This window comes from Varanus komodoensis, unplaced genomic scaffold, assembly GCF_004798865.1.
Source record: "Varanus komodoensis strain SLA01 unplaced genomic scaffold, ASM479886v1 scaffold48, whole genome shotgun sequence".
Lineage (NCBI taxonomy): Eukaryota > Metazoa > Chordata > Lepidosauria > Squamata > Varanidae > Varanus > Varanus komodoensis.
This window is the reverse complement of record NW_025336059.1, coordinates 454,399-479,796: the sequence shown is the minus strand read 5'-3', so window position 1 is coordinate 479,796 and position 25,398 is coordinate 454,399. Positions and strand designations below refer to the sequence as shown.

General features: G+C 63.5%; 1 protein-coding gene across 4 annotated transcripts in view; it reads left to right on the top strand.

Moving 5' to 3' along the window:
- The window catches only part of UBR4 (ubiquitin protein ligase E3 component n-recognin 4), a 73,624-nt gene that overhangs the window by 26,620 nt on the left and 21,606 nt on the right, over positions 1-25,398 (top strand). Inside the window, exons 44-74 of one of the 4 annotated variants that reach the window (XM_044445337.1) lie at positions 438-595; positions 835-1,006; positions 1,500-1,701; positions 2,478-2,641; positions 2,735-2,951; positions 3,055-3,271; positions 5,420-5,452; positions 8,907-8,970; positions 9,547-9,681; positions 10,083-10,257; positions 10,429-10,566; positions 11,698-11,819; positions 12,060-12,171; positions 12,770-12,900; positions 13,350-13,527; positions 13,977-14,081; positions 14,812-14,949; positions 15,519-15,687; positions 16,012-16,108; positions 16,821-16,928; positions 17,158-17,274; positions 19,412-19,621; positions 20,691-20,840; positions 21,134-21,361; positions 21,518-21,596; positions 22,422-22,661; positions 22,776-22,947; positions 23,414-23,558; positions 24,078-24,163; positions 24,629-24,716; positions 24,802-24,995. In XM_044445337.1, the coding sequence (XP_044301272.1) occupies positions 438-595; positions 835-1,006; positions 1,500-1,701; positions 2,478-2,641; positions 2,735-2,951; positions 3,055-3,271; positions 5,420-5,452; positions 8,907-8,970; positions 9,547-9,681; positions 10,083-10,257; positions 10,429-10,566; positions 11,698-11,819; positions 12,060-12,171; positions 12,770-12,900; positions 13,350-13,527; positions 13,977-14,081; positions 14,812-14,949; positions 15,519-15,687; positions 16,012-16,108; positions 16,821-16,928; positions 17,158-17,274; positions 19,412-19,621; positions 20,691-20,840; positions 21,134-21,361; positions 21,518-21,596; positions 22,422-22,661; positions 22,776-22,947; positions 23,414-23,558; positions 24,078-24,163; positions 24,629-24,716; positions 24,802-24,995 (4,544 nt within the window). Of the gene's footprint in view, positions 1-437; positions 596-834; positions 1,007-1,499; positions 1,702-2,477; positions 2,642-2,734; positions 2,952-3,054; positions 3,272-5,419; positions 5,453-8,906; positions 8,971-9,546; positions 9,682-10,082; positions 10,258-10,425; positions 10,567-11,697; positions 11,820-12,059; positions 12,172-12,769; positions 12,901-13,349; positions 13,528-13,976; positions 14,082-14,811; positions 14,950-15,518; positions 15,688-16,011; positions 16,109-16,820; positions 16,929-17,157; positions 17,275-19,411; positions 19,622-20,690; positions 20,841-21,133; positions 21,362-21,517; positions 21,597-22,421; positions 22,662-22,775; positions 22,948-23,413; positions 23,559-24,077; positions 24,164-24,628; positions 24,717-24,801; positions 24,996-25,398 lie in introns of all 4 variants that reach the window. The other 3 variants (XM_044445338.1, XM_044445336.1, XM_044445339.1) reach the window with 3 other exon arrangements.

Sequence of the window (25,398 nt, the reverse complement as noted above, 5' to 3'; positions counted from 1 at the left end):
CCCCTCCCCTCCCTCTGTGCTTTGCCACAAACCCTTCCTTATTCTGGAATTGGAAGATGCTGTGAGTGTGTTTGGCTGTGTTTGGTTTCGGAGAATAGCTTGATGGATGCCCCCATGACATCTTTTTACCGGTGGCCGTGCTTTTTCCTCCGCTTATTTGTCGTCATTTCGACATAATGTCTATAATAGCCGTAAGCGGCTAACAGCGAGAAACCAGAAAAATATCAGAATTCAATAGTCCCCACTCCTGTTTATGGCATAATAAATGTGAGGATGCATCCAGCACAGCCTTTGGGCATCTCGGGGGTCCTTGTGGGTCCCTGGGAAAGTCAGCTGTCCCCCCCACACCCCCAGAAGCCTTCCGGTCCATGTCCTGCCAGCGCACCTTCCCTTCCCAGCCCGCTCACGGGCCCCCCTCTCCCCGCTCGTCCCCGCAGGACAGCAACGGGCAAGTGGCCGGAGGCGGCGTCTCGGTGTATTACTCCCACGTCCTGCAGATGCTCTTCTTCAGCTACTGCCAGGGCAAGTCCTTCGCCGCCACCATCAGCCGCGCCACGCTGGAGGTGATGCGCCTCTTCCCCATCAGTATTAAGAGGTGAGTCTGCCCCCCAGCGTGGCGGCCCCCCGCCCCCCTTTCCCCTTCGCGGCCGCTGCGACGGTGGCAGAAGCACCTTGGCGGGATGCTGAGAGGCAGAGAGGGCGGCCTCTGCGGAGGTTTGGGGGATGCCGGGAACGTCTGGAGGGCTGCGGGGAGCCTGCCCTGCTCCGGGGAGGGAGGCCCCTCCGTGCCGCGTGCCGCTGACGTGGCGCCTTCCCGGCCGCCTCTTCCCGCAGCTCCAACGGCGGCAGCAAGACCCCCCCGGCCCTCTGCCAGTGGTCCGAAGTGATGAACCACCCAGGGCTGGTGTGCTGTGTGCAGCAGACGACGGGCGTCCCCTTGGTGATGATGGTGAAGCCGGACACTTTCCTGATCCAGGAAATTAAAACCTTGCCGGCAAAAGCCAAGGTCAGCTTTTGGGCGGTTTCCCTTGGTGGGTGAAAGTGGGGGCGCCAGGGAGACGCTTGCAGGCGGAAGGCCGAGAAGAGTGCGTGAACCCTCAGCACTGGAAACAAGAGGAAATAAACCGGTGCATTGCCCGCATTTCTAGTCCTGCGACTGGATCAACTTAATGCTTCAGAGCTTTTGACTTTCTCCCCGTTGGGCATAAAACGCAATTTTTTTATAGTAAGTTTTATTTAAAATTACAATTCTAGAAACTAAGAAAAAACTAAAAACAACATCAATCATCAAAAAACATCGGGCCTGCTGGGTCAGCCCCCACATCATTTCCCTCTATTTATGATAACTTAAAAACATATTTAAATCTATACGAAGTCCCGTTTCTCTAGCCCATGATAAAAAGAGTCCCGAGTGTGATGGAAGTAAAACGCCCTTTGCGCCTGGGCGGTTCCTTCCTAAGCCCGCAGCCGCCTAACGCCGCGCTTCCCCCGGCCTCCAGATCCAGGACATGGTGGCCATCCGCCACACGGCCTGCAACGAGCAGCAGCGCACCACCATGATCCTGCTGTGCGAGGACGGCAGCCTGCGCATCTACATGGCCAACGTGGAGAACACCTCGCACTGGCTGCAGCCCTCCCTGCAGCCCAGCGGCGTCATCAGCATCATGAAGCCCATCCACAAGCGCAAGGCGGCCGCCACCAGTAAGTCCCTGCGAGGCCAGGCCGGTCAGCGGCGGCGGCAGCGTTTCTCGGCCCGCTCGTGCGCGGCGCCGGCTGCGGCCGTGTCGCCGCGGTCCTGCGGCCGGCCTCTTGCTGTCCGGCGGCTCCTCTCTCATTCATTTAAAACTTTTCTGTACCGGCCCATCACAGACGTCTCGGAATGGTTGACATCACCATTAAGCAAATAGGAAAAAAAGAGAAATAAGAGTGGGAGTAGCACAGCATCCGATGTTAGGTGTAAAACCGCAAATTAGCAGTTGAAATATTGGGAGAATAAAAGGGGGTTTGCCTGGAGCCGGACAGAAAGAAGCGTTGGTGCCAGGCGGAACCCTCTGGGGAGCGTGTTCCGCAGTCGGGGCGCCACCACAGAGAGGGCCCTCCTCCGGGTAGGCCCCCTCATCGCTTTCAAGGAGGGCTCCCGGAGGAGGGCCTCTGCCTCAGGATGAGCATTAAGCAGAGGGTCGGGCCTCTGCCCGGGCCGAGACCCATTCTCTCAAAGAGCCCAGGCCTGTCCCTACAATGTGGCGACGTGGGGTTGACCGGGGCCCACAGGAGCCTCGGGATGGCCATCCGACCTCCCCTTCCGCCCGTAAGATCTCCCACTCAACTCAGGGGCGCGTCTTTCGTGGGTGAGGAGGTGGGACCTTCTGGGGCTCCAGGGGGTGAAAGGGGTGCGTGGGAGGCCGTGCGAGTGAGCAGAGGGTCCCTCCTCCGACCTCGGCCCTCAACTCCCCCTTTCCTCCCCCCCCCCCGCACAGCAAACCGCACCTCCACCCAGGTGAGCTTCCCCATTGACTTCTTTGAGCACAACCAGCAGCTGACGGACGTGGAATTCGGCGGCAACGACCTCCTGCAGGTCTACAACGCCCAGCAAATCAAGCACCGGCTGAACTCCACCAGCATGTATGTCGCCAACACCAAGGTGAGTCCGCACTCCCCCCCCCCCGCCCGGGGCCAGGGAAGGGCTGCGGCGTCCAGCCACGGCCGCTCTCCCGCTGCCCTCTCCGTCCTGCAGCCGGGCGGCTTCACCGTCGAGGTGACCAACCACAACAGCACCATGGTGATGACGGGCATGCGGGTCCAGATCGGGACGCAGGCCATCGAGCGGGCCCCGTCCTACCTGGAGATCTTCGGCCGCACCATGCAGCTCAACCTGAGCCGGCCCCGCTGGTTCGACTTCCCCTTCACCCGGGAGGAGGCGCTGCAGGCCGACAAGAAGCTGACCATCTTTGGTAAGGGGCCGTGCCCGGACCGTTTCTCCCCTGGCACCAACCCCTTCCCCTCGCGCCCCCTGACTCCGTCGGTCTCCCCGGCTCTCCCCTTTCCCTCTGGCAGTCGGGGCGTCGGTGGACCCCGCCGGCGTCACCATGCTGGACGCCATCAAAATCTACGGCAAGACGAAGGAGCAGTTTGGCTGGCCGGACGAGCCCCCCGAGGACTTCCCTTCGGCCTCGGTGAGCAGCGTTTGCCCCCCGAACCTGAATCAGGGGAATGGCACCGGAGACGTGGAATCGGCTGCCCCCGCAGTCGCGAGTGGCACTGTTCTCGAGAGGTAAAGCTCCACGGTCGCTTCTTTGCTTTCTGTTTGCTGGGTTGCGTCCCCGCCCCTCCATCTCCCCACAGGCGTGGCACCGCCGCCTCGGTGGCGCAGGGCCTGGTCGTGGGGGCTTTGGATTCTCTCGTGGCGCCTCTCGCTCTGTCGGCGTGTGCTGTGAGAACGTCGCCTGACTCTCCGGGCAGCCTTTCCCAGCCCCGGGCCCTCTTGCTCTGCACGACTGCAGCTTGCAGGACTGTCTGGGAGCAGTGGGGGTTATAGGGCGGGCCTGGGCCCTTCTGCTCAAGGACCCATAGCCGTGGCGGAGACCACTTCAGGCCGAGCGGGACAGAAGCCGCAGCCCAGAGGCCGAGGCCCCTGAGGTCAGTGAGGGAGCCGCTGCTTGCTGTCTGTGCGTCACGCATTTGGCCTCATGGAGTCCTGGTCTGGGATGTTTCCGTAGCTGAGGATTCTGGGAAAGGCTGTCCTAGAGTGCTGTTTGTGCACTTCACATCCGTCGTGAAGCCTCCTTCCTGCTTTGTGCTCTCCGGTGAGGGGACTCGGGCAGCCGGACCCCTTTCGGGCAGCCGCGTTTGCCCCCAGCTGCTGCTGCTCTGCCAGAAATGCCTCTTTCTCTCTGCTGGTCGTCTTCGCTGCGATCTCTTCCGAGGAAGGGGACTGGAATAAAAGCGGGCATCGGAAATCCCTCCCCCAGGGAAGCACGCTAGGAGCTCACCTCCTTCCCCCTTTCTCCCGGGACAGCTGTCGTTTGGCTGGAACACTGGGAGAACCCGGATGATGGGGAGAGTGCCGTGAGGGCAGGAAAAGGACGGAGGGGGCACATGGGCTTTGGTGGAGAAGGTGTTTCTGGAGGGCACAGGTGGACTGGCTTTTGCCTTGCGCAGTCTGGCGTTGCTCTGGAAGAGGACGAGTGTGAACGGGAGAGAGAGGCGCTCAGAGGCTCTTTGTGGGCCCTTCGGCCTCTTGGGAGTTCGGAGGGTTGGGCGCTCTCACAGAATGGCTGCCGTGGGGCTGGTCCTGCCCGTTCCTAAAAGAGTTACCATGACGGGCACAGCCAGTGATAAAACACTCATTCCCCAGAAAACCCGGAGAAAAGTTGCTTGAATGCAGAGCAGAGGGGAGGTCTGAGCTCCGGAAGAGCAAAGAGGGTGCTGGAGAGCAGGCGGCGCGTTGCCTTCCCAGTTCCGCCGAACAGAGGAAGGCATAAAAATCAGGAGAGGCATGGAACCCGCTGGGTGCTGAGGGAGGCCTCTTTTGGGGGACATTGCGACCCATGGGATGCCCCAACTCGACCGTTAAGGCAGGCCTGCCCACGTGCCTTGAACTTTCGGACTCGGCCTCTCTCAGTATGAATGCTTCCGTGATCGGGGCTGTGCGTATTCTGCGAGTGTTTAAAGAGCGCTGGCCTTTGTGCCCAGGCGAAGCCCAGTCCTGCCACACTCTGGAGAGCCACGTGAGGCTTGTTGGCTTATTTCGTGGTGCCATGAAAATTGCGTTCAGCCGCCCGCTCCGCTCGTCAGATTTCAGCCAATCTTGCCCCTAGACATCCAAACAAATCCCAGCATCCATAAGGACTAGGAACTTAAGACAGAAAGAAATCTGAGAAGGCCCAAAAGATGCACTCATTGCCCAGGATTGCTTTTCTTGGTTTGTCTGCGGTGCCACAGAATCCCGGCCTGCGTGCAGACGTGGCTGAAACTATTTGACCGTGTGAAGAGTGCCAGCAGCATGTGAGCTGCTCTTTGTTTTGCTGCCCCACATTTAAAGCACGCATCGGCCCTCTTGGGGGCGCTGTGGAGAGCTTGGGGTGTCCCCTCGTCACCCGCCCTCGTCTTGGGCGGCAATTCCAGCCTGTCTGCCAGCCTGCCTTCCCTGCGCTCCGCAGCCCTTGGGGTTCCTCTTTGTTCTTTTGCAAGGAAAGAAGCTTGTGCCACCCCGATAACCGTCACTTGGGTTGCATTCCTTTGTTTCCCAAGGTGCCTCTCTTTCCTCCTCTGTTTTGCCAGCCCCTCGTTTTCGTTTGCCCGTTCCCCTCTCCCTCTCTGTTCATTTGCTTAGGATGTATTTCTTGGGTATTTTTCTGTAAGCTTCCCATCTTTTTATTTATGCATTTTTATTTTTCCTTTTCCTTTGCTCCCCCAAAAGTTCTGAAATTGAATCCCTAACCATCCTGGACCGGTTAGTATACTCTCTGTCTGTCTCTCTTCTCTGCACGGACGGTTTTTGTGTGTCAGAATAACAGCACACGGCTTTGATTTCTGTTGGCTGTCTTTCTTTTAACATGTGTGCAGTGTTTGCGTAAAGTTGCCCTCATGCCGCTTTTTTTCGGGGTTCCCTGCATGGCGGAGAGGTCCACGGAAGTGACCCAGCAAGAGGAACTGGGCCGCGAGTCCCAGCAGCTTGCCTGTGTTCCTGCCTGGCTTTCCCTCCGGTTCTCTCTGCTCCCCGGACTGCAGCTGGGGAGGGACCCGCTTATCCTGGCCTGTGGCGAAGCAAAGCAGGGGGTGTAGCTGAGAGACAGAGCTTTGAGCCGCATTTGAACCTACGGCTGCCACGGGCTCCGATAACCACGCAGACTTCCACCCGGGTGCAGAATCGCCAGGCGTGGCCCGCTCAGGGCCCCTGTCGAGCCTTTCCCCCCGCTGCCGCCGCGTCTCGGGTGCCGGTCTGCTTTTGTGCGGGGTCTCCCATTCTGAAAGGCTGGGATGCTTTTCCCGAGGCTGGAGGACCCACGGGAAGAGCCTGAAAAGCAAATCCCGAACCCAAGCCTGACCCGCTTTCGCCTACCCCCCAAAGGACCCCGTTGGGAGTTTCTCTGAAAGGAAGCTCAGTCCTCCGGCCACGGGAGCAGCTCTGCTTTACCTCGCTGAATCCCGGCACGACCCGGACTTGTGGTCCGCTTCCGCCTGGCAACTGCTCTTGAAAGTCATCCCCCTCCTTGCTCCCACTGCCCCCAAGATCCGTTGGACCTGCAGGTGCTGATGGTGGTGCTTGGGATCCTACCTGCAAACATCGTGGTTGTGCCAAATCTGGCTGGGGGACCCCCCCCCCTGCCACACGCGCGCGTGCGCGCGCTCCCATCCAGGCAGCTCACTAACAAGGTTTCCCCATCCTGGTGGCTCCAGCCTGCCTGAGCAGTGGCAGGAATGCTGGGAATTGTAGTCCAAGACCACCCAGGGTGCCAGGCCGGGAAGGCTGCTCCAGAGGCTCCGGCGGAGATCTCGCTGCTCCTTGCCGGCCAAGCTCCTCCGGGTGGCCCAGGGTGGTGTGGAGGCGCAACTCGGGGAGGCCCGGCAGCCGCGTCTCCAGAGGGGACCCCAGAAGGCCGGGAGCTGTGCGGGTGCCCATGAACCAACCATTTCCGGCAGCTTCCAGCCTTTCCAGAACGAACCTTTGAACCTCCGCTGCCGGGGACTGGCACGCGGGACTGTTTGGCATCGTCCTTATTCCCGTTTCTGTTCTGTTCTGTGTATGCCCCACCTTTTTCCTGCAAGGGAGCCAGGATGGTCTCCTCTCCATGTTATCTTTGTAACAACTTTGTGGGGTGTTCATTCCACTCTGTCCACCGCACCACCCTGGCTCCCTTCGTTTTCTCCTTTTCATCATATCTTGCTGGCTAAACATATATGATAAAAGAAATAGTTTTTTATTTCTGCCTTGCATCATCCCCACCATCCTCATTTTTACTCCTGCATCGTCCAAGCCATCCGTCAGAAATAACCAGAATCTGGGGCTGAGGCAGAGCCGGCTTCCATGAGGGCTGCCTGGCGGGGGATAAGCCCTGGGCCTTGGCCAGGGCAGTCGGTGGGAAGACGGAAAGCTCAGGCGCTATAAGAGCAGGCAGCTTTTTCGGAGGGGCCTGTACGTAGCTGGAGTTGCTTTCTGGCGGGTCTGGCCTGCCGACGCTCAGGGCAGCATCCGTGCGCGGGTGTCGCCGGCGCATCGCAGGAGTCGGGAGCACAGAGGCGGTCCCTTGCAGCTCAGCGTGGCCTCGGGCTTGTCGGGGGCAACACGCTTTGCAGGGTGAGGCCGGTGGTGGGGACTTGCCTGCAAGGTGCAGCCCAGAAACGGAGGGCATGTGACGGAGAGCTTGCTTTGAGTCCTCTGTCGTGGCCTGGAAGGACTGTTCCTCCCCTTGCTTTGTCGCTGCCGGGAGGACAGACTCTCTCCAAATCGTCTCTCAGAGCATTGTGGGAGCCGTCTTTTCTGCATGGGATGCTGGGCAGAACAAGGACGGGGGCCACCCGTGGGTGGGCCGGGGGCGCAGCTTTCTGAGGCTCGGTTTTGCCTGTCTTGTCTTCCCCTTTGCCATTGCTTTTCCTTCCCCGAGTTGGGTTTGTCCGCTGCTCCCCTGCTCTGCAAGGGGCAGACAAGGGTTCGGCTTGCAAGCTGCAGAGCTGAACAGCAAGGCCTGGACTAGGACTGAGCCCAGCTGTCCTGGGAGGTCGTGGGGCAGCGTTCACCCCACCCACGTGTGGCCCAGTCGGCATGGGGTGAGGCGGCAGGCCTCTGCCCCGCCGGGTCTGCATGCTCAGAGCAGGCCCAGGGCGAGCATTGCAGGCTTGGGAGGCAAGAGGGGAAAGAAGCTCGTTATTTTCTGGCAAAGCATCAAAACAGTGGGGCTTTTCCACTTGGGAAGATACTTTCCAGCCCCCCCCCCCCCCCGATCATTTCAGTTGCCCCTTTCCACCCTCTTTCCACCCAGCATTTCAGTGTCTCCTTTGGAGAGCTATCCAGAATGATTTCTTGGCCACGTTTCATAATGGAAACAGAGAATTGCATTCACAATCCGGTTGTTTCTCTTGTGTTGCTGGCTTCAGTGGGAGCAATTTCCTTTTTGCTTTCCAAGGAAGTTTTTCTTTTCTTTTCTTTTTGAGGTTCCCCGAAGGTGGGTCTTCCTCACAGAGTGGTTGTTTGCAGCCTGGCACGGGGTCCTGGCTGTATCCCCAAGGTTGGAGGCTTTGAGTGCCGTATTTCGCCGTGCGCTCCCCCAGGTTTTCTAAAAAGTTGCTTGACCCTTTTGTCCCTCCTGAACCAAAGTTTAAGACCCACACGGCCCTCGTCCCCAAAGCCCCTCCAAGCAGGCCTCTCCTACAGCCCTCTCTCCACCGCAGAATTCGTGCCGCACCGCCCCTTGAGCTCCACCGCGTGTGAGATCTCGGGGAAGGGGAAGGCGTGTGTATCGGGGGGACACAAGACGAATCGGTGCTGTCAACACAATCCAAGTTATCCACGCCGCAGGCGGTGTAAGGAGTGCTTTTCATCCTCTTTGGGGAGAGAAAAGCTCCCCCCACCCTGCCCCCTTGCCTTTCAGCTGTGGATTTGCAAGCAAGGCCCCAAGTTTCTCTGAGCACGAGCCAGGTTTAACTCTGGTCTGCAGCACAATGAATGGAGATATGCATGCCGCCTGTGGCAGTTTCTATCTTGCTTTGATGCCTTTCTTTTTTGTGGCGCTGGTGATAGTAGGCAGGAGACTTGGCATCCCGAGCGCTCGCTCGCTCGCTCGCGCTCTCCCCGGCTCTCCCCCTTCTCTCTCTGAGCCTTCCAGAGCCGTAGCGTGCGATGAAGCAAAGTCTCAAGGAAGCTGCCTTTTCTCAAACCGGCTTTCTCCCTCTTCCTTTCTCCCCTCCAGGCTAGTCGTGAGTTCTTTAGAAGCGCTGGAAAGCTGCTTTGCTGTCGGACCAGTCAACGAGAAGGCAAGTCACTTTCCTTGAGGTTTTGGGGACATCGGGAGGTTGCCTGAGGTTTGGGGGGGGTGCTGGGCGGCACACACCAAGGAGATCAGCGGCTCTTGCCGCCCTGATCCTCAGAAGAGAGGAACGTGTCATTCTTCACGGATTTGCTTTGATGCCGCTCAGAAGCAGAGCTCTGCGAGGGCGCCGGAGAGCAAAAAGGCTTTGGAGCCGGCTCTGAAGGACAGCGGTTTCATTTCCCCTCGCTGCTGGCAGCCATTTCTAACCCTAACCCTGCTGCAGAGCTGACCTCATTTGCAAAGCCCGGTGGGGAAGAACTGGGGAGCAGAAGCATTGCCAGGTCCCTTGATCTGTCTCGCCGCTCTCCTCCGTCTCCTCAAGTTACGTTGGTCCCATTTCCTCATGAGCGTTTTCCAAACGCACGGAAATCGGGACTCTTCAAGCGCGCACTTTCCCCCGTCCGCACATCGACACGGACCCTGTGTGTGCACCCTTAACTGCGTGTGCGTCCTCCCGACTGCCGGGACGCGGCCCGGGGCGTGTGCTCCCCCACAACGCGGCCTTCTGTCCCCGCTGCAGGAGAAGAGCCGGGCCGTGGCCCAGGAGCTGGCCACCCAGCTGCTCTCCATGCCGGCCCCCTCCAGCGTCCAGCAGCAGACCAAGAGCTTGCTGGCCAGCCTGCACACCAGCCGCTCGGCCTACCACAACCACAAGGTACAGCAGCGCTTCGGGGCCGGCCGGGCCTCGCTTCCACGGTCCCCGAGGAAATCCTTGGGCCTCTCGTGCCACAAAGGATTCTGGGTGCCCCTCGGGGTTGTCCTTTCTGCTCATGCAGGCCCTGGCTGGGCGGCGGGGCTCCTCCTTCGCCCTCCACACATGCCCTGGAGAACGGCCCCCCTGCCTCGGCAGCCAAGCATCTGCAGCGGTGGCGGGGGTGCCAAGGAGGGGGCCCGGGGACCGGGTGTCGGGTCGCCTCCAGGTGACGCCAGGCCCCTGCTGCGCCTCGGCCGTGCCGTGCCGTGCGAACCGAGCCCGAGGGCGGCTCTTGGGCGGGATGCCTCCCGCCAAGAGCGCGCACGCGTTTCTCAGGCAGCCTCCGCTCCCTGTCGCTGCAGGACCAGGCCTTGCTAAGCAAAGCCATTCAGTACCTGAGCACCTCCAGCAAAGAGGGGAAGGACCTCGACCCAGAGGTGTTCCAGAGGCTGGTCATCACCGCCCGCTCCATCGCCATCATGCGGCCCAGCAACCTGGTCCACTTCACGGAGTCGAAGCTGCCGCAGCCCGAAGCAGGTGGGCGGCACTCGCCCCTCCTTTTCCTCCCCTCGGCCGAGCAAGCCGCCTTCGCTCATCGGCCGCTTGAGCGCGTTTCCTGGCCCGGTCTGCGGGATGCGGCCGGCCAGAGGTTGGGCGCTCGTGGCCCGTGCCTACCCCCACCAAATCCTCCTCGTTTGCCCTCAGAAGCCGGCGAAGAGGGGCAGGAGGCCCAGAAGACCGCCGAGGGCGAGGGCTGCACCTTCGTCGCACAGCTGGTCAGCCACTTCTGGAAGCTTCACGCCTCGAAGCCCAAGAACGCCTTCCTGGCCCCCGCTTGCCTGCCAGGTGCTCCTCTCCACGTTCCCACCAGCTCCTGGTGGGCCGCTCTCCGGTTCCCGGGCCCGTCTGCTCAACTCGCTCGCTGCTTCGCCTCTCCCACCCGCAGTCTCCTTTCCCTGTGAAAACGTCTCCCACGGTCCCTTGCTCATGGCGCGTCACCCAAGTCTGTTGCAGGCCAGCTGAACGGTTCCTCCGCCTTGGGTCAGGGGACCTTGTGTGGCCTCCAAGTGCACCCTGTGGCCAGATCCCCCCCCCCCCCCAGTCCTGGCTCTGCCCGTGCTCTCGCTTGTGTGTGAGGAGGGCCCTCTCCCCACACTGCACCCCGCCCTTCCCTTGGGGCTGAAAGGGAGTCGTGCCTCTGGCCGGCCCATCAGAAGCGCAGAGGCCCCTTCCTGTGCAAACAGGGTGCCTGTCCCCCTTTCCCTGCATCCCATAAAAGCAGACGCCAAGATGGGTGTCTCGGCTTGCACAGAGACGACAAGCAGCTGGGGGTCACGGTGCTAACATGACTGGCCCCCCTTTCCCGTGTGGGACCGCTCCAGCACCGGGATCCAGCAAGGCTGGTTCGGCTCAGGAACCGACCTGCACGAGGGGCTGCCTCTGCCCTCCCCCCGTGGCCTCTTGGCCTGTGCAAGTGGCGCAGGGTGGAGGCCGCGTCTTCCCCAGCCGCGTGGGTGCGCAAGCCGGCAAGCTCTGGCAGGAGAAAAGGGGCCCGGCTCCCCCTCCCCTCTTTGGCAACCATCATAAAAATGCGGCTTCGCTTGGCGGGAGTTTGGGTGACGCCAGGCATGGGGCCCGGCTGGCTAGTAGATTTGCAGCCACCGGCATGTATTTCTTTGAAGTGCCTTTTTGCTGCTGCGCAAGCTAAAGGGCTCGTGGGACGTCCGTAGGGCAAGGCCGCCCTGCCTGAACTTGCGGTCAAAGCCGACTGGGCATGCCCAGTGAGGGGACGGGAACTGAAGCAGGGAGAGGGGAGCCGTTCAGTCAGCCCTGCGGGGCTGCCTGCGGTGTTCCCCCACGGCCCCCTCTTCTGGATACGTGGGAGGCGAGGGTGCCGAGCAGCTTTTCCCTGCAGATTCACGGCCGGCAGCATCGAGCGCTGCCCGCCCTGACCTCTCCCCCCCCCCCCGTGCCTAGGCCTGACCCACGTGGAAGCCACCGTCAATGCCTTGGTGGACATCATCCACGGCTACTGCACCTGTGAGCTGGACTGCATCAACGCCGCCGCCACGATTTACATGCAGATGCTGCTCTGCCCGGTACCTTGCGCGCTCTGGCTTGACCCCGGGAGCCTCATGGGCAGCAGCCGGGCCAGTCCCGCTCGCGGGGGGCCTTGCCTGCTCCTGGGTGGAGGCGGGTCCAAGAGGCCGGGCTGGCGGGGCCCCGGGGAGGGGGTGCGAATCCCAGACTTGGGGGCAGCCGCCTTCGCCCCCCTCGGCCCAGGCTCGGCCGCCTGCCGGGGATGCCGGCGTGACCCGGCCCCATCGCTTGCCTTCCAGGACCCGGCCGTGAGCTTCTCCTGCAAGCAGGCGCTGATCCGCGTGCTGAGGCCCCGGAACAAGCGGAGGCACGTGACGCTGCCCTCCTCCCCCCGCAGCAACACGCCCATGGGTGAGGAGACCTTCGCCGTCGCCCGTGGGCTCGTGCCGCTGGCCCACGCGGCCCTCTGGCCTCCTTGCCGGGCTCTTCGGAGGAGCCCTCGAACCTCCTGGGGGCCTCGATCCGCCCGTCCTCGGCCCAGCATTCGCAGGCTTCACTTTGGCGCGGATTTTCTTAGGGTCGGCAGGCAGGGCTGTGCCTTTCTCGGGCTCCCAGAGCCACAGGGCGGGGTGGTCCCTTGGAGCCTTGCCGGGACCCTGGCACGCCTCGTATCAGTTCGGAAGAGCGGCAGGGCGAGTCTCCCTGGAGCTGCGGAGTGGGGGGGTTGCAGGCTCCCTTTGCCTCCACTGTGTGCATTTGGAGTCCGGATCCCGGCCTCGCTTCCATTCCCTTTTCAAGAGACGCAGCCTCCCTTCGCCGTGGCCAGCCCCTGAAGCTGCCTCAGCTGGCTGCCTGCCTGCCTGGCTGCCTGCCTGCCTGGATCGGGGCCTTCAGCGCCTCGCCCGCTGGGCGCATGGCCCAGCCGAGGGCGGGCACCGGGCGACCCCGGGGCTGCAGCCGTTGTCCTGGCTGCGGGGAACCGACACCGCCTCTCCTCTCCTCTCCGCAGGAGATAAAGACGACTATGACGACGACGATGCCGACGACAAGATGCAGAGCTCCGGGATACCGACCAGCGAGGACATCCGGCAAGAAAGCCAGGAGCAGAACGAGGTGGACCATGGGGATTTTGAGATGGTGGTGAGTCCTGCAGGTGCTTCCGGGTGGCCATCGGCCTGCAGAAAACTCGGGCGGCCTGACCAGGCCGACGAGGTCCGGTAAGGACACACAACTGCCCTAGTGATGTATGTATATATCCGATTATAAAGGTTCAAGCTCCCTTTCAGCCGAAACCTAATGCTGTAGAACCTTTGAGGCAGCTTCCCATGGGAACTTGGACCATGTGGAACGCAGTTTAAGGAAAGCGTTCTTTCCTGGTTCTTCGGGTGTTTTTAATATCAAATTATTTATTTCTGCTTGCCACCCTAATGGGCTGTCTGATTCTGAGCTAGGACTAGGTCCGGAACATTTTTCTTTGGCTTTAGATATTTTTTGGAGTGGCTTGAATTATTTTGGGTCCTTTGCGTGCAAAAACCCGTGGCATCCATACAAGCAGGCCCTCCCGCATCAGCCCGCCTCCTTCTCCCTAGTCCGAGTCGATGGTGTTGGAGACGGCGGAGAACGTGAACAACGGCAACCCGTCCCCCCTGGAAGCGCTGCTGGCGGGGGCGGAGGGCTTCCCCCCAATGCTGGACATCCCCCCCGACGCGGACGACGAGACCATGGTGGAGCTGGCCATCGCGCTGAGCCTGCAGCAGGACCAGCAAGGTGAGGCGCCTGCGGGCCGCGGACGCCGCTTGCCGGGCGGGTGGTCCCGATCCGAGTCCGAGAGCCCCAGCCGGAGTGCCATGCCAGGGCCGGCCCTGCAGGCCAGACCGGGCACCTGGGACATGCCCCAGCGGTGCTGCTTGGCTCTGGCCCCAGGGGTGTCGCCGCCCCCGGGCAGGACTTGGAAGGCCCCACCGGGGGGGTCTTCGTTCCCTCGGGAGGGGAGGGGAGGGGAGGCCTGCTGGGTTGAACAAAGGAGGTTGGGAAAGGCGGAGCGTCGAGGCCCAAATGGGGGGCGCCACTCTCACTCGCTGGTCCCAAGCGCCCCCCTCGGTGTGGAGAGGTGTTGGGGCCGGGTGGCAGCCGGGCCGGGGTGCTGGCCGGGAAGAGGGGGGCCCTCTTGTGGAGGGGCTGACCAGCTCCTGTCCTCCCCCCCCCCCCCCCCGCAGGGAGCAGCAGCAGCGCCCTGGGCCTGCAGAGCCTGGGCCTCTCCGGCCAGGCCCCGAGCTCCTCCTCCCTCGACGCGGGGACGCTGTCGGACACCACGGCATCAGGTAACTGCTCCCAGCGTAGACCAGCGCTTTCTCCGGGGACGGGTCCTGCCAGTGCCGCCACGCTCGGTGCGGGGCGCTTGTTCCTCTCGGGGCCCAGCCCTGGGCGCTGCACCCCCTTCCTTGCCAGGGCCGGATCCGGTCCAGGAGGGTCTCCAGTGGGCCGCATCCTCCTCCCTCTTGCCCTCGGTTTGTTGGCTTCCGGGCTTTTGCGCCGTTTCCCCCCATGGAAACTCCTCAGCTTAGCGACGGGTGTTTGGGTGGGTGGTTTCGGGCCTGCCTTCTGGCTCTCTTCACCGCTGGAAGGCGATCCTTGGACTCTTCTCCAAGGTGGGCTTTGCCCTCGGGCTGGAAGTGTGCACGGTGGGGGGCGCCCAGCCCTTCCATTGAGCTGCAGCGAAACCTGATTTTTGCTTGTGCGAGAACCAGCTCAAACGCAGAAAACGCCGTGCTCGATCTGCACACGGGGCCCGAGTGCAAGGCAGGCTGGCAGGGAGGGCGGCCTCGCTCCTCTCCCGCCTCCCTCAGGGCCTGCCCCTTCTCAGGCGCTGTGCTTTTGCTTGCCTGGACTCGGGACTAGAGCTTTATAGCCACCCCCCCCCAAGATTTACCAAGTGCCCGAAAGAATCGGCCAGCGGATGCTTGCATGCTGAAAGTCCTTCTCTCGCGCTTCCGCGTCCGAGTTGTTGAAAGACTGTGTTTTTACTTGTAACAGCTCTCCTTACTCTCTTAGCTCCAGCTTCCGATGACGAGGGAAGCACGGCGGCAACGGACGGCTCCACCCTCCGGACCTCCCCGGCTGACCACGGGGGCAGCGTGGGCTCGGAGAGCGGGGGCAGCGCCGTGGACTCGGTGGCCGGCGAGCACAGCGGTAATGCTGATCCCCCCCCTCCGGGCGAAGTCTCCCGCCTGCAGCGGCGGGGCTGGGGAGGGCCCTCCCGGACGCGTCCCTTTATCGGACCCTCCGGTTGCGCACGGGGGCCCCCCACCCGCCCCCTCGTTGGGTGGCGCACAGAGAGCGCCCTCTGTCTCCGTCTCGCTTGGCGCCTTCCTCCTCAACCGGTCGGCTCAGCCTTGGCCCTGAAGGGCAAGACGGAGCGTGCATGGCCTGACCCCACTAAGCCCCTCTTTGACGTGCCCGTTTCAAGTCGGCTGCCGGTCAGAGTCACGAGGACTAGAATCTTGCTCTGTCATTCGAAGGGCCCAAGCTCAGTGGTGGTGCAGGGCAGGAGGAGGGTGGCAGACCCGGGCTGTGGGTCCCCCGAGCGTCCTCTGAGGGGCTGGCTGCGTGATGGGGAGCCCCCTGCACAAATCTTCAGGCGCACCCTTCTGGCGCGTCTGAAATCTGGGTGGGCAGTTTGCTCTCGGCCCCTGGGATGCCCGTCTGGCGGCCGTGCCCGAGGGGGCGCTCACCCTTGCTCTGCTCTGCTCTGCTCTCAGTGTCCGGCCGCAGCAGCGCGTACGGAGACACCGCCGCTGAGGGCCACCCCGCCGGGCCCGGGAGCGTCAGCTCCAGCACGGGTGCCATCAGCACCACCACCGGGCAGCAGGAGGGGGAAGGCTCCGAGGGCGAGGGCGAGGCGGAAGGAGACGTCCACGCGAGCAACAGGCAAGCCCCCTCCCGTGCGGCCTCCCCGGGCTGGGCTGGGCTGGGCTGGGCCGGGCTGTCGGGGCGGGAAGGGCACTGGGGCCGGGCCCACGCCGCCCTCCTGGCTCCCTGCGGCGTTTCTCCTCGGGCGGCAGCTTGCTGGGCTGCTCCTCGTGATGGCGCGTCCCCGGCCGCCCCGGCTGCTGTGGGGCAGGGTCCGGGCGCAGAGGGCGGTGGGAGTGGAACCTTCCTTCCCACCGATGCGGGTGCGGTCGGCGTGCGGTCAGGAGCCGCTCGCCAGCCCGGCCCAGTCCGCGCCCCCACCTTCCTCCTCCGCCCTTTCAGGCTGCACATGGTGCGACTGATGCTGCTCGAGCGGCTGCTCCAGACCCTCCCACACCTGCGCAACGTCGGCGGCGTCCGCGCCATCCCCTACATGCAGGTAGCCGGCGTGGGAGCGCCTTCAGAGCCCCCGTCTTGCTTTCCGCGTGTGTCTCTCTTCCCGGCCCCCTCCCCCCCGCCAGCCCCCATCTGACTGTCTTCCCTGGCCTGGCGCCCTCCGGATTCAGCCCCATCAGCCCCAGCTGCCCGGCCAGAGAGCACGGGAGTTGTTGTCCCAAACCTCTGAAGGACATCAGGTGTCCTGCCCCTGTGTGTGCTCGCTGCGTGGCTCCCCCCTTCTCTCTGAAGCTGGCCATGGCCGGCACGCTGCCCCGGATGCCAGCCGGGACTGGCCGCCCCTTGGCGGCTTCCACAGAGCTGCAGAAGGGCTGCCTCTACCCGTCTTGCCTGCCCAGGTCTCTCTGGAATGCAGAGCCTGGGACTGGGGCCACCTCGGCCTGCCCGTTTCCTGCCTTTACCTTGTCCCTCTGGGTGGCCTTGCCCAAATAGCAAGGCGCCCTGTGAAGAGTCGGAAGGGCAGCAGCCCCGCAACCGTCCCTTCTGCTCCTGAAGCCCCGGTTGTTGCCAAGCGTAGTGGCTTGAAGTCGCTGGCTTCGGCGTCTTCTCAGGGTGACCGTGGTCGACGGTCGGCGGCGGCGGCATCGCAGGCGGCGGTTTCTGGGGGGGGGGCACCGCCGTGAGGTCGCGGAGGCTGTTGGCGGGGACACCGCGGTCCTCGGCCTCTTGCATCCCACAACACACCTGTGCTGCAGGTGATCCTGATGCTCACGACAGACTTGGATGGCGAGGACGAGAAGGACAAGGGCGCCCTGGACAACCTGCTTGCGCAGCTCATTGCAGAACTGTGCATGGACAAGAAGGTATTTTGGGAGGGGAGCGGAGGGGACAGAACAATTGAAGTGGGACTGACGCGTTTAAAGTCCTGAATGAGGCCCAGTGGAGGAGCAGGGCTGATTTTCCTGGGCGCTCGACATTTATCCTCCAGCTCCCAGGGTTTGGTTTGGATGGGATGGGCCTGAGATCTTGCCCTGTTTGATTCTGAGGACCACCCGTTCCTCTCTTCCCTCCCTCCCCGCCGCCATTCTCTAGGACGTGTCCAAGAAAAATGAACGTACTGCCCTGAACGAAGTCCACTTGGTGATCATGAGGCTGCTGAGCGTCTTCATGTCCCGGACCAAGTCGGGCTCCAAATCATCCATTTGCGAGGTACTGAAATCTTCGATCTGTTGGGTCACCTGTGTCGGAAGAACGGGTCACCCCAGGCGAGCATGCACGTGCCGGGCAGAGGCGGAAAGGCGTTCCTAAGCAGTCCCACTAACCAAGAGAGCAGGGGCCAGAGGAGTTTTATGCCGCCGGACGTGGTCAGACCTCTCTGGGCAGCTGCCCCGTGACCTTCGACTTTTCCAGCACCTGCCCTGGAGAAGTCCCCCTGTGCTGCTTCGCCCTCAAGGGAGGTGGGGGTATCTCTGGAGTAAATTGCACACACAAGAGAACTTCCCAGTCGCGCCCCACGGGCAGTGCCGGTTCACCCCCCCATCTCCTCCCTTCCCTGTTCCACTCCAGTTTGGCCTCCCCAGCCACTCCGGGAGCCAGAGGGCCATGGCGCAGCCAGAGGTACTGCCGAATGCAGTCCCGGTTTGGGCGCTGGGATTAAAGTTAGGCTCCCGAAGTCGGACTTCAGCTGTGAGCCCCCAGCAGCCGGGACCCCAAAAGAAGGCCCTGCCGAGGTTCCACAAGCACCCGTGGGTGCCCCACTTGGCAGCGGAGAGGCTGGCAGGGGAGCCGGGGCTGCACCCCCCACGGAGGGCAGGGCCAGTGCGCCCCCCCCCCCCCAGTCAGGCAAGCTGTGGGGAAGGCACCTGGCTTGGGGCCCGGTTCAGCACGATGGACAGCGCCCAGGCAGCTCCGGCCGAGGCTCCTGGGAGCAGCTCTGCTGAGCTGTGGAAGCTGGCCACCGGAGCCCACGCCGCTCCGGGGTGGTTTTTTAATCCCGTGTAGAGAGGGAGCAGGGAAGAGAGCGAGCGCGTGCACGAGAGACGTGTTTACAGGGGGCGGCTCTTTTGAACCAGGCACTCTTGGGTGGGGGAGGCAACAGAATAGCCGTTTTTTAAGCCTAATCTCCCCCGCCACACACGCCAGGGGGCCCTGAGCTGAGGATTAGGCGAGCGAGATTCCTCCCACACCCCCTTTTCCTTCTATTTAAAAAAATGGGGGGAAGTTGAAGTTCTGTCTGTTTCTCTGGAGTGTGGCCAGCTGTGGGAGAAGGGGCCGAAAGGTCCTCGTGGGGAGAAGCGGCCCCTGCGCATGGGGGAGAAGCCCGCCTCTTGCACCCGAGCGCCTCCTGCTGAGGGCCACACGTCCGCATGGCGCGAGCCGACCTTTGTGGGTCGGATGAGCGGCGGCGGCGGCAGCGACCCAAAAAGGGGGCCGGTGAACGCGCGAGTGTAAATAAAACCATTAAGAGCAACTCCAAACAAACCCCACAGCTCATAAGCTCATTAAAATCCGATGCACTTCGGTCTCCATTTTTAACCTCTGCGCTTTTGTTATTAATCTTCCTTCCTCGGCACACGCGGGTTTTGGCATCTCCCTCTTCTGTTTTAAAAAAAGCCTTGATGCACCTTTGAGTAACAAGGCAGTAGCAGAATCCTCTTAAAGATTTTGAAACGTTGGCCCCGCTTCCCTGCAATCACAGCTGCACATGCCGGCCCCGGCCCCGGCCCCTGCTCCCCTTTTAGCCCCTTCGTCGGCAGCCGATGGGGGCAGTCCAGGGGCTAAGCGTGGTTACGGCTGTGTCCCCGGGTGTTCTGGCCGTTTCCACTTGCGCCAGAGTGGCTGACCCCCAGGATGCCGGCCTGGCTTTGGCCCTCGAGAATCCCTGGCGATTCCCTGTTCGGTTTCTGCACTGTCTTCCCCATCCCTTTTAGAAGTCCGAAATGCCTCTCCTAAAGCTTAGTTACTGGCATAAGTCTTTCATGCTGCAGAACACCCGTAAATTTCAATATTTTGGCCCCACCTTTGGTCACCTTCGTCCCCGTCCCCTGCCGAAACCTCTTTGCTCTCCAAATGTACACAAAGTCCTATGAAAATCAAGCCGAGAAAATCAAAGGAGCGGCCCTTCCTTTCCCCCCCACGCCTGTAAGGTCGGGTCAACAACTTGCCCTGGGGGACGAGAGGCGTGGGGTGGGGTGCGCCCGGGTCCCATCCCCCGAGGCTGGGAGGAATCTTGGCCAGGTTTCCCCCGTGCGCTCCGCTGCTTGGAGCCCCGGTGCCTCGCTGCTGGGCCCCCCGAGCGCGTGCGAGGAAAGGCCTAGCGACCAGTGCCATGCCTGTCTCCCCGCAGTCCTCCTCCCTGATCTCCAGCGCCACGGCCGCTGCCCTGCTGAGCTCCGGCGCCGTGGACTACTGCCTGTACGTGCTGAAGTCCCTGCTGGAGTACTGGAAGAACCAGCAGAACGAAGAGGAGCCGGTGGCCGCCAGCCAGCTGCTGAAGCCGCACACCAGCGCCTCCCCGCCGGACATGAGCCCCTTCTTCCTGCGGCAGTACGTCAAGGTGAGCCACCGCCGGGGCCCCCCGTGCCACGTGCTGTCCTGGGCGCAGCCCGGAGGGCGAGAGAGCGCCCGTTCCCCCAGCGAAGCGCACCCGGGTTGCTACTGCCCAGCCCGACGGCTAAATCCCCCTTTAGAGGGTCCTGCAGGGCACAGTCAGTGCTGGGAAGCGCCGTGCCCACCCCAAACCGCCCAAGCATCCGTGTCTCTCCCGGGCCGAGCGGGGCCTCCTCCGAAGGGGTCAGAGAACTCTGAAGGACGCGCCTCCCACCGGTCGGTGCCTTGCAGGCAGCTGACAGGCGGGAGGACCCCTTGCGGCTTCCGGCGGGCTGGCGGGGACGGATTTGCCAGCTTAATTCCTAGGCCGCTGCAGCCACTGTGGCGCCTCCTTTATTTTCCGTGCCTCGCGGTGCCGCGTTTTACTTGCTGCCTGGGTGCAGCACAATGGAAATAAGCCGAATTAAACATTAGGGTGCGCTTTGCTGGAAGAATGGGGCCGCTCAAGCTCTTAAGGCCTGCGGTGGGGACTGCCGCGCTAAGCAGCCCCTCGTATTCCTTCCCCTCGGAGGGGCCCGCTGTTCCCACACAGCTCTTGTCAGTCAGGAGTCGGGCGTTCCTCGCCTTGCCTTTTCTTCCTTGCTGCTTGGCGGCGGTGGTGGCCGATTGTGCGTGGGATCGGCCCCAGCGGAATGCGGCTCTTCCCTCTTTCCATTATGGGGAAATAGCCCCGCTTAATACCGCTTTACTCCCAACCGTGGGAGCGTTTTCCGTGAGCAGCGGCCTGCGAAAACGTGCCATGAATCTGCTCGGGAATGGCAGCCTTTGCCGGCCGTGCATTTTCGGGGGCTTCCCACCACGGAGAGCACCGGCCTTCCTTTGCACCCGTGCCACTGCAGCCCAGGAGAGCTCTAATGCTTCCGGGAAGACGTGCCCGGCACTCCTTCAGGTGGTGCCTCCTGAGGGTGGCCCGGAAAGGGGACTGCCAGGTGGCCCGGGCCCCCTCGAGCCGGAAACCGGCCCGTCTCCTGGGCTTGCGGGGCGCTGCTCACGGGGCTCTGCTTGCCCCCGCCCAGGGCCACGCTGCCGACGTCTTCGAGGCGTACGCCCAGCTCTTGACGGAGATGGTGCTGCGGCTGCCCTACCAGATCAAGAAGATCGCCGACACCAACCCGCACATCCCCCCGCCGGTCTTCGACCATTCCTGGTTCTACTTCCTGTCGGAGGTGGGTGAGCACCTCTGTCGCCGGAGAGGGCAGCGGCCTGCCCCCCCCCCCCAGTGCATCCCCTCCCGGGCCCCGTGTGGGCCGCTGTGCTGTCTGAACTCCCCCGAGGAGGGTGGTGTGAGCAGCGGGGCCCAGGCGGGCTGCAGGGGGCCCCGCTCCGTGCCTCCCGGAGGGCCCCGTGTGGCGCCTCCTGGGCCGTTCGCAGGCTGACGTGGGTGGCGCTCGGCTGCCTGGCAGGCCCCCAAGTGACCCGCCTCTTCTCTTCTCTCTGCCTCCTCTGCCCCGCAATCCAGTACCTGATGACCCAGCAGACCCCGTTCGTGCGCCGGCAGGTCCGGAAACTCCTGCTCTTCATCTGCGGCTCCAAGGAGAAATACCGGCAGCTCCGGGACCTGCACACCCTGGACTCCCACGTCCGCGGCATCAAGAAGCTGCTGGAGGAGCAGGGCATCTTCCTGCGGGCCAGCGTGGTCACCGCCAGCTCGGGCTCCGCCCTGCACTACGACACACTCATCAGCTTGGTAGGCCCCCTTCCCCGAAAGGCGTGCGAGGCCGTCGCCTCCATCGCGCCCAGGGGAGCCGTGGTCCGGGTGAAGTCGCCCTGTTGAAGTCGCCCGCGTCCCAAAGGTGGGAGCAGCCCTGCCCGCCCCCCATGACCCCTTCCGTGTCCCTTTCAGATGGAGCACTTGAAGGCCTGCGCAGAAATCGCCACCCAGCGAACGGCCAACTGGCAGAAGTTCTGCATCAAGGATGACTGTGAGTCGCTTTTCTGGCAGGCTGCCGCCGAGGGGCACCGCTGGGGCGGAAACGCTCTCAAGTGGAGCCCAGATGCTCAACCCTAATCCCCCCACTCCCTTCCCTGCTCACCGTAGCTTAAGAGCGCGACTCGGCTCGGAAGAGCCATGTCAAGTACGGTCACAGAGCCCTGGGCCCCGGCACCAAACCCGGCCAGGGGGTCCCACCTCAGGGCTGTCCCAATGCCACCCCCCGCCCCGTTGGGTTTTGCCTTGCATTTTTCCCAGTCCAGAGGGGTACGATGCCTCTCCTCCAGCAGTCGCTGCCAATAGCGACCGGCTGTTTGGAAACAGAGAACCAGAGTGAGTCGCAAGGAGCCTGCCAGGCCATCGAATTCATTAAAATTCTACCCTGCCCATTTTGCCTCTGGCCCCACCCACCACCGCAGTGCGGCCCGCGGGCGAAAGACCTCCTGCACCCCTGTTGCCCAGGCTCGGGCATTTCCGCTGCTTCCGAAGGCCCTTTGCCTGGGGGCAGGGCAGGGGCGAGGGAATCGGGGCCTGGCCTGGAGCAGCCGTGGGAGCAGAACCATGAGGCAGCAGATCCCCGTTTCGAACGCTTGCTGCCTCGGCGGTTCTTGCCCGCGGGGCCTCGCGGCCGCTGACCACAGAGATGCGAGCTGCTGAAGGCCGGAGGAGGAACGGCCGGCCCCTGGAAACACGTCCCTGCGAAGCTGGCGGCAGCGGCCATCCCGTGCTTCTTGCCGGCCATGTGCTGCCGCAGCTCTCGCCCCAGAGAGATCCTGCAGGCGGAAGGCCGACGCGACCGTCTCTCTCCCCTCGCCAGCGGTCCTCTGCTTCCTCCTGCAAGTCAGCTTCCTGGTCGACGAGGGGGTGTCGCCGGTCCTCCTGCAGCTGCTCTCCTGCGCCCTGTGCGGCAGCAAAGTCCTCTCGGCCGCCTCGTCCTCGGGCTCGTCTGGCGCGTCCGGCTCGGCCTCCGCCGGCACGGGGGCCGGGCAGCCCGCCGGGCAGAGCAAGGCCTCCACCAAGAAGAGCAAGAAGGAGGAGAAGGAGAAAGACCGCGAGGGTGAGCGGAGGGGCGTGAGGACTGCCTCGGCCGGCCCCGTGCCGTGCCTGTGGCCATGGCCGGGCCCGCGGGAGCCCCGGTGGCGCCGCCTCATCCCCCACCTGTGCCTCGCAGGGGACGGCTCTTCCGGCAGCCAGGAGGACCAGCTCTGCACGGCGCTGGTGAACCAGCTGAACAAGTTCGCCGACAAGGAGACCCTGGTGCAGTTCCTGCGCTGCTTCCTGCTGGAGTCCAACTCCTCATCTGTCCGGTGGCAGGCCCACTGCCTGGCGCTGCACATCTACCGGTGAGCGTGGGGGAGCTCCGTGCCCGTGCCCCCTTCCCTGGGCCTCCCGCAGCGCCTTAGAGCCGGCGTCACTCAGCAAAAAGCGAGACAAAATCCTCTGCCCAGGCAGCCCCCCACTCCTCTCCTCTCCTCTCCTCTCCTCTCCTCTCCTCTCCTCTCCTCTCCATCCTTATCCTCGCAAGAACAGCCCTGCAAGGTAGCTTAATCTGAGAGTCAGCAATTGGCCCACAGCCGCCCCAGATCCTCGGGGCGTGAACGAGGACCGCAACTCGGACCGCCCCAGCCCAGCCCCACGCCACCCCGTGCTTCCGCCACATGCCCCCGGCCCTGTCGCTCATCAGGGAATGCTCAGCTGCATAATCTTGAGCCTCCCCAGCCCAGTGCCTTCCAGATGGGCCGGGCTGGGCCGGGCCGGGCCAGGCGGCAGCTTCCATCTTCCCTAGCCGATTCCCATCTTCCTCTGCAGGAACTCCAGCAAGTCCCAGCAGGAGCTGCTGCTGGACCTCATGTGGTCGATCTGGCCCGAGCTCCCGGCCTACGGGCGGAAGGCTGCCCAGTTCGTGGACCTGCTGGGCTACTTCTCTCTGAAGACGCAGCAGACCGAGAAGAAGGTAAGGGCCCCGTTGCGAGGACCCCCCGGACCCCCCTCCGGCTTGGCTGGGGTCCTTCGGGCACTGGCTGCAGTTGCAAGAGTTGGCGCAGGGTGGCCGGCATTGGCATGGGCACACGGGGGGACTGGTTCCCAGAGAGCTCAGCCCTCCTTCCCGGAAGCCCCCGGGACACCCTCGCTGCGAGCCAGGTGCACGCCAAGGGCACGAACGGCGAGCTCAGCGCCATCCAGTAGGGCTGAGTGCGGGACCCGGACCTCCTGATTGCTTCTAGCCTTGGCAGCCCCTGGTTCTGTGGCACTGCAGCTCCCATCTTCCCCAGCCAGCACAGGCCCTGGGCGGAGCGATGGGGATGGCTGGCCCTTGGCTCTGTGCATTTTCGATCGCGTTGGCCCCGCCTGCCCTCTCGGAGGCGTCTCGCGAAGCGCTCCAGGCGTGCCCGGGACGCAAAGGTGTGGCCGGAGGAGGAGGACTTGTCCCGGCTGTGACGGTTTCCTCTCTGCTCTCTCCGACTCGTTCCAGCTGAAGGAATATTCGCAGAAGGCCGTGGAGATCCTGCGCATGCAGAACCACATCCTCACCAACCACCCCAACTCCAACATTTACAAGTGTGTGTCTCCCCGGCCCACCTTCACCCGGAAGGAGGCACGGGGGCGCTCTCATCCGGACCTTGCTGCATGTCCCAGTGGCCCAGGGTGGGGGCAGCCAAGCCCGGCATAAGAGAAGCCCTGCTGGTTCAGCCCACCCAGGAGCCGGGACTCCGGCCACCCCAGGCCCTCGGTCATCAAGGGCGGGGCTGGCGGGACAGGTTTCCACAAATCCGGAGGGCTCTGGGGAGATCGGTCGGGGAAGGCTGCTGCAGCCGATGCTCCAGGGTCAGCGGCCATGCGGCTGGGAAGGCCGGGTGCTGGGGAGGCACTGGCCCCTGGGGTGGGGAGGGCTGCCGCCTTCGTCCCTGGAGGCCTTCCGCTGTCCCCTGCTGGAAACAGGCTGCTGGGCAGAGCTGGGCCCCGATCTGGCTGGGCTGTGCTCGCCCGTGACCTGGGCTCAGGCTCGGCTTTCCCCGCTTCCAGCACCCTCTCCGGCCTGGTGGAATTCGACGGCTACTACCTGGAGAGCGACCCCTGCCTGGTCTGCAACAACCCGGAAGTGCCCTTCTGCGTAAGTGCCCCCCCCCCGCGCGTGGGTGCCAGGCCGCCCCGGGCCGGCGGCCACCTTTGCCGACGCCTGGCCTCTCCCCCCGCAGTACATCAAGCTCTCCTCCATCAAAGTGGACACCCGCTACACCACGACCCAGCAGGTGGTGAAGCTGATCGGCAGCCACACCATCAGCAAGGTGACCGTGAAGGTCGGGGACCTGAAGCGCACCAAGATGGTCCGGACCATCAACCTCTACTACAACAACCGGACGGTGCAGGCCATCGTGGAGCTGAAGAACAAGTAGGGGGCTCCTCCGGGCAGGTGGGCGGGCGGGCGGGGGGCTCGTGCAGCGGGGGGGCCTCATTGCTGCGGCGCTGTGGGGAAGGCCGGGGCCGAAGGCGAGGCTCTCGCAGGGGGATCGTACCAGCCTTTTCAAATGGGGAAAAGCCGCGAAGGCACAGCTAGCGGGAGGAGGCGTGGCCCTGGGGAGCCCGGTGGGCTGGGTTTGCCCCCCCGGCCACGGCCCTGCCCCTGGGGCAGTTGGGCCGGCCAGAAGGCTGTGGAGGCGAGGAAGGCCCCTCTCTCAAGGGAACCAGGCCCTGGTGTGTGCCGTGCGTGGAGGGCCGCCGGGCTGCGGTTCCTGTTCACCCCTGCCCACAGGCTCTTGGGCCACGGGGTTCGTCACATATCCACGGACGCGCTC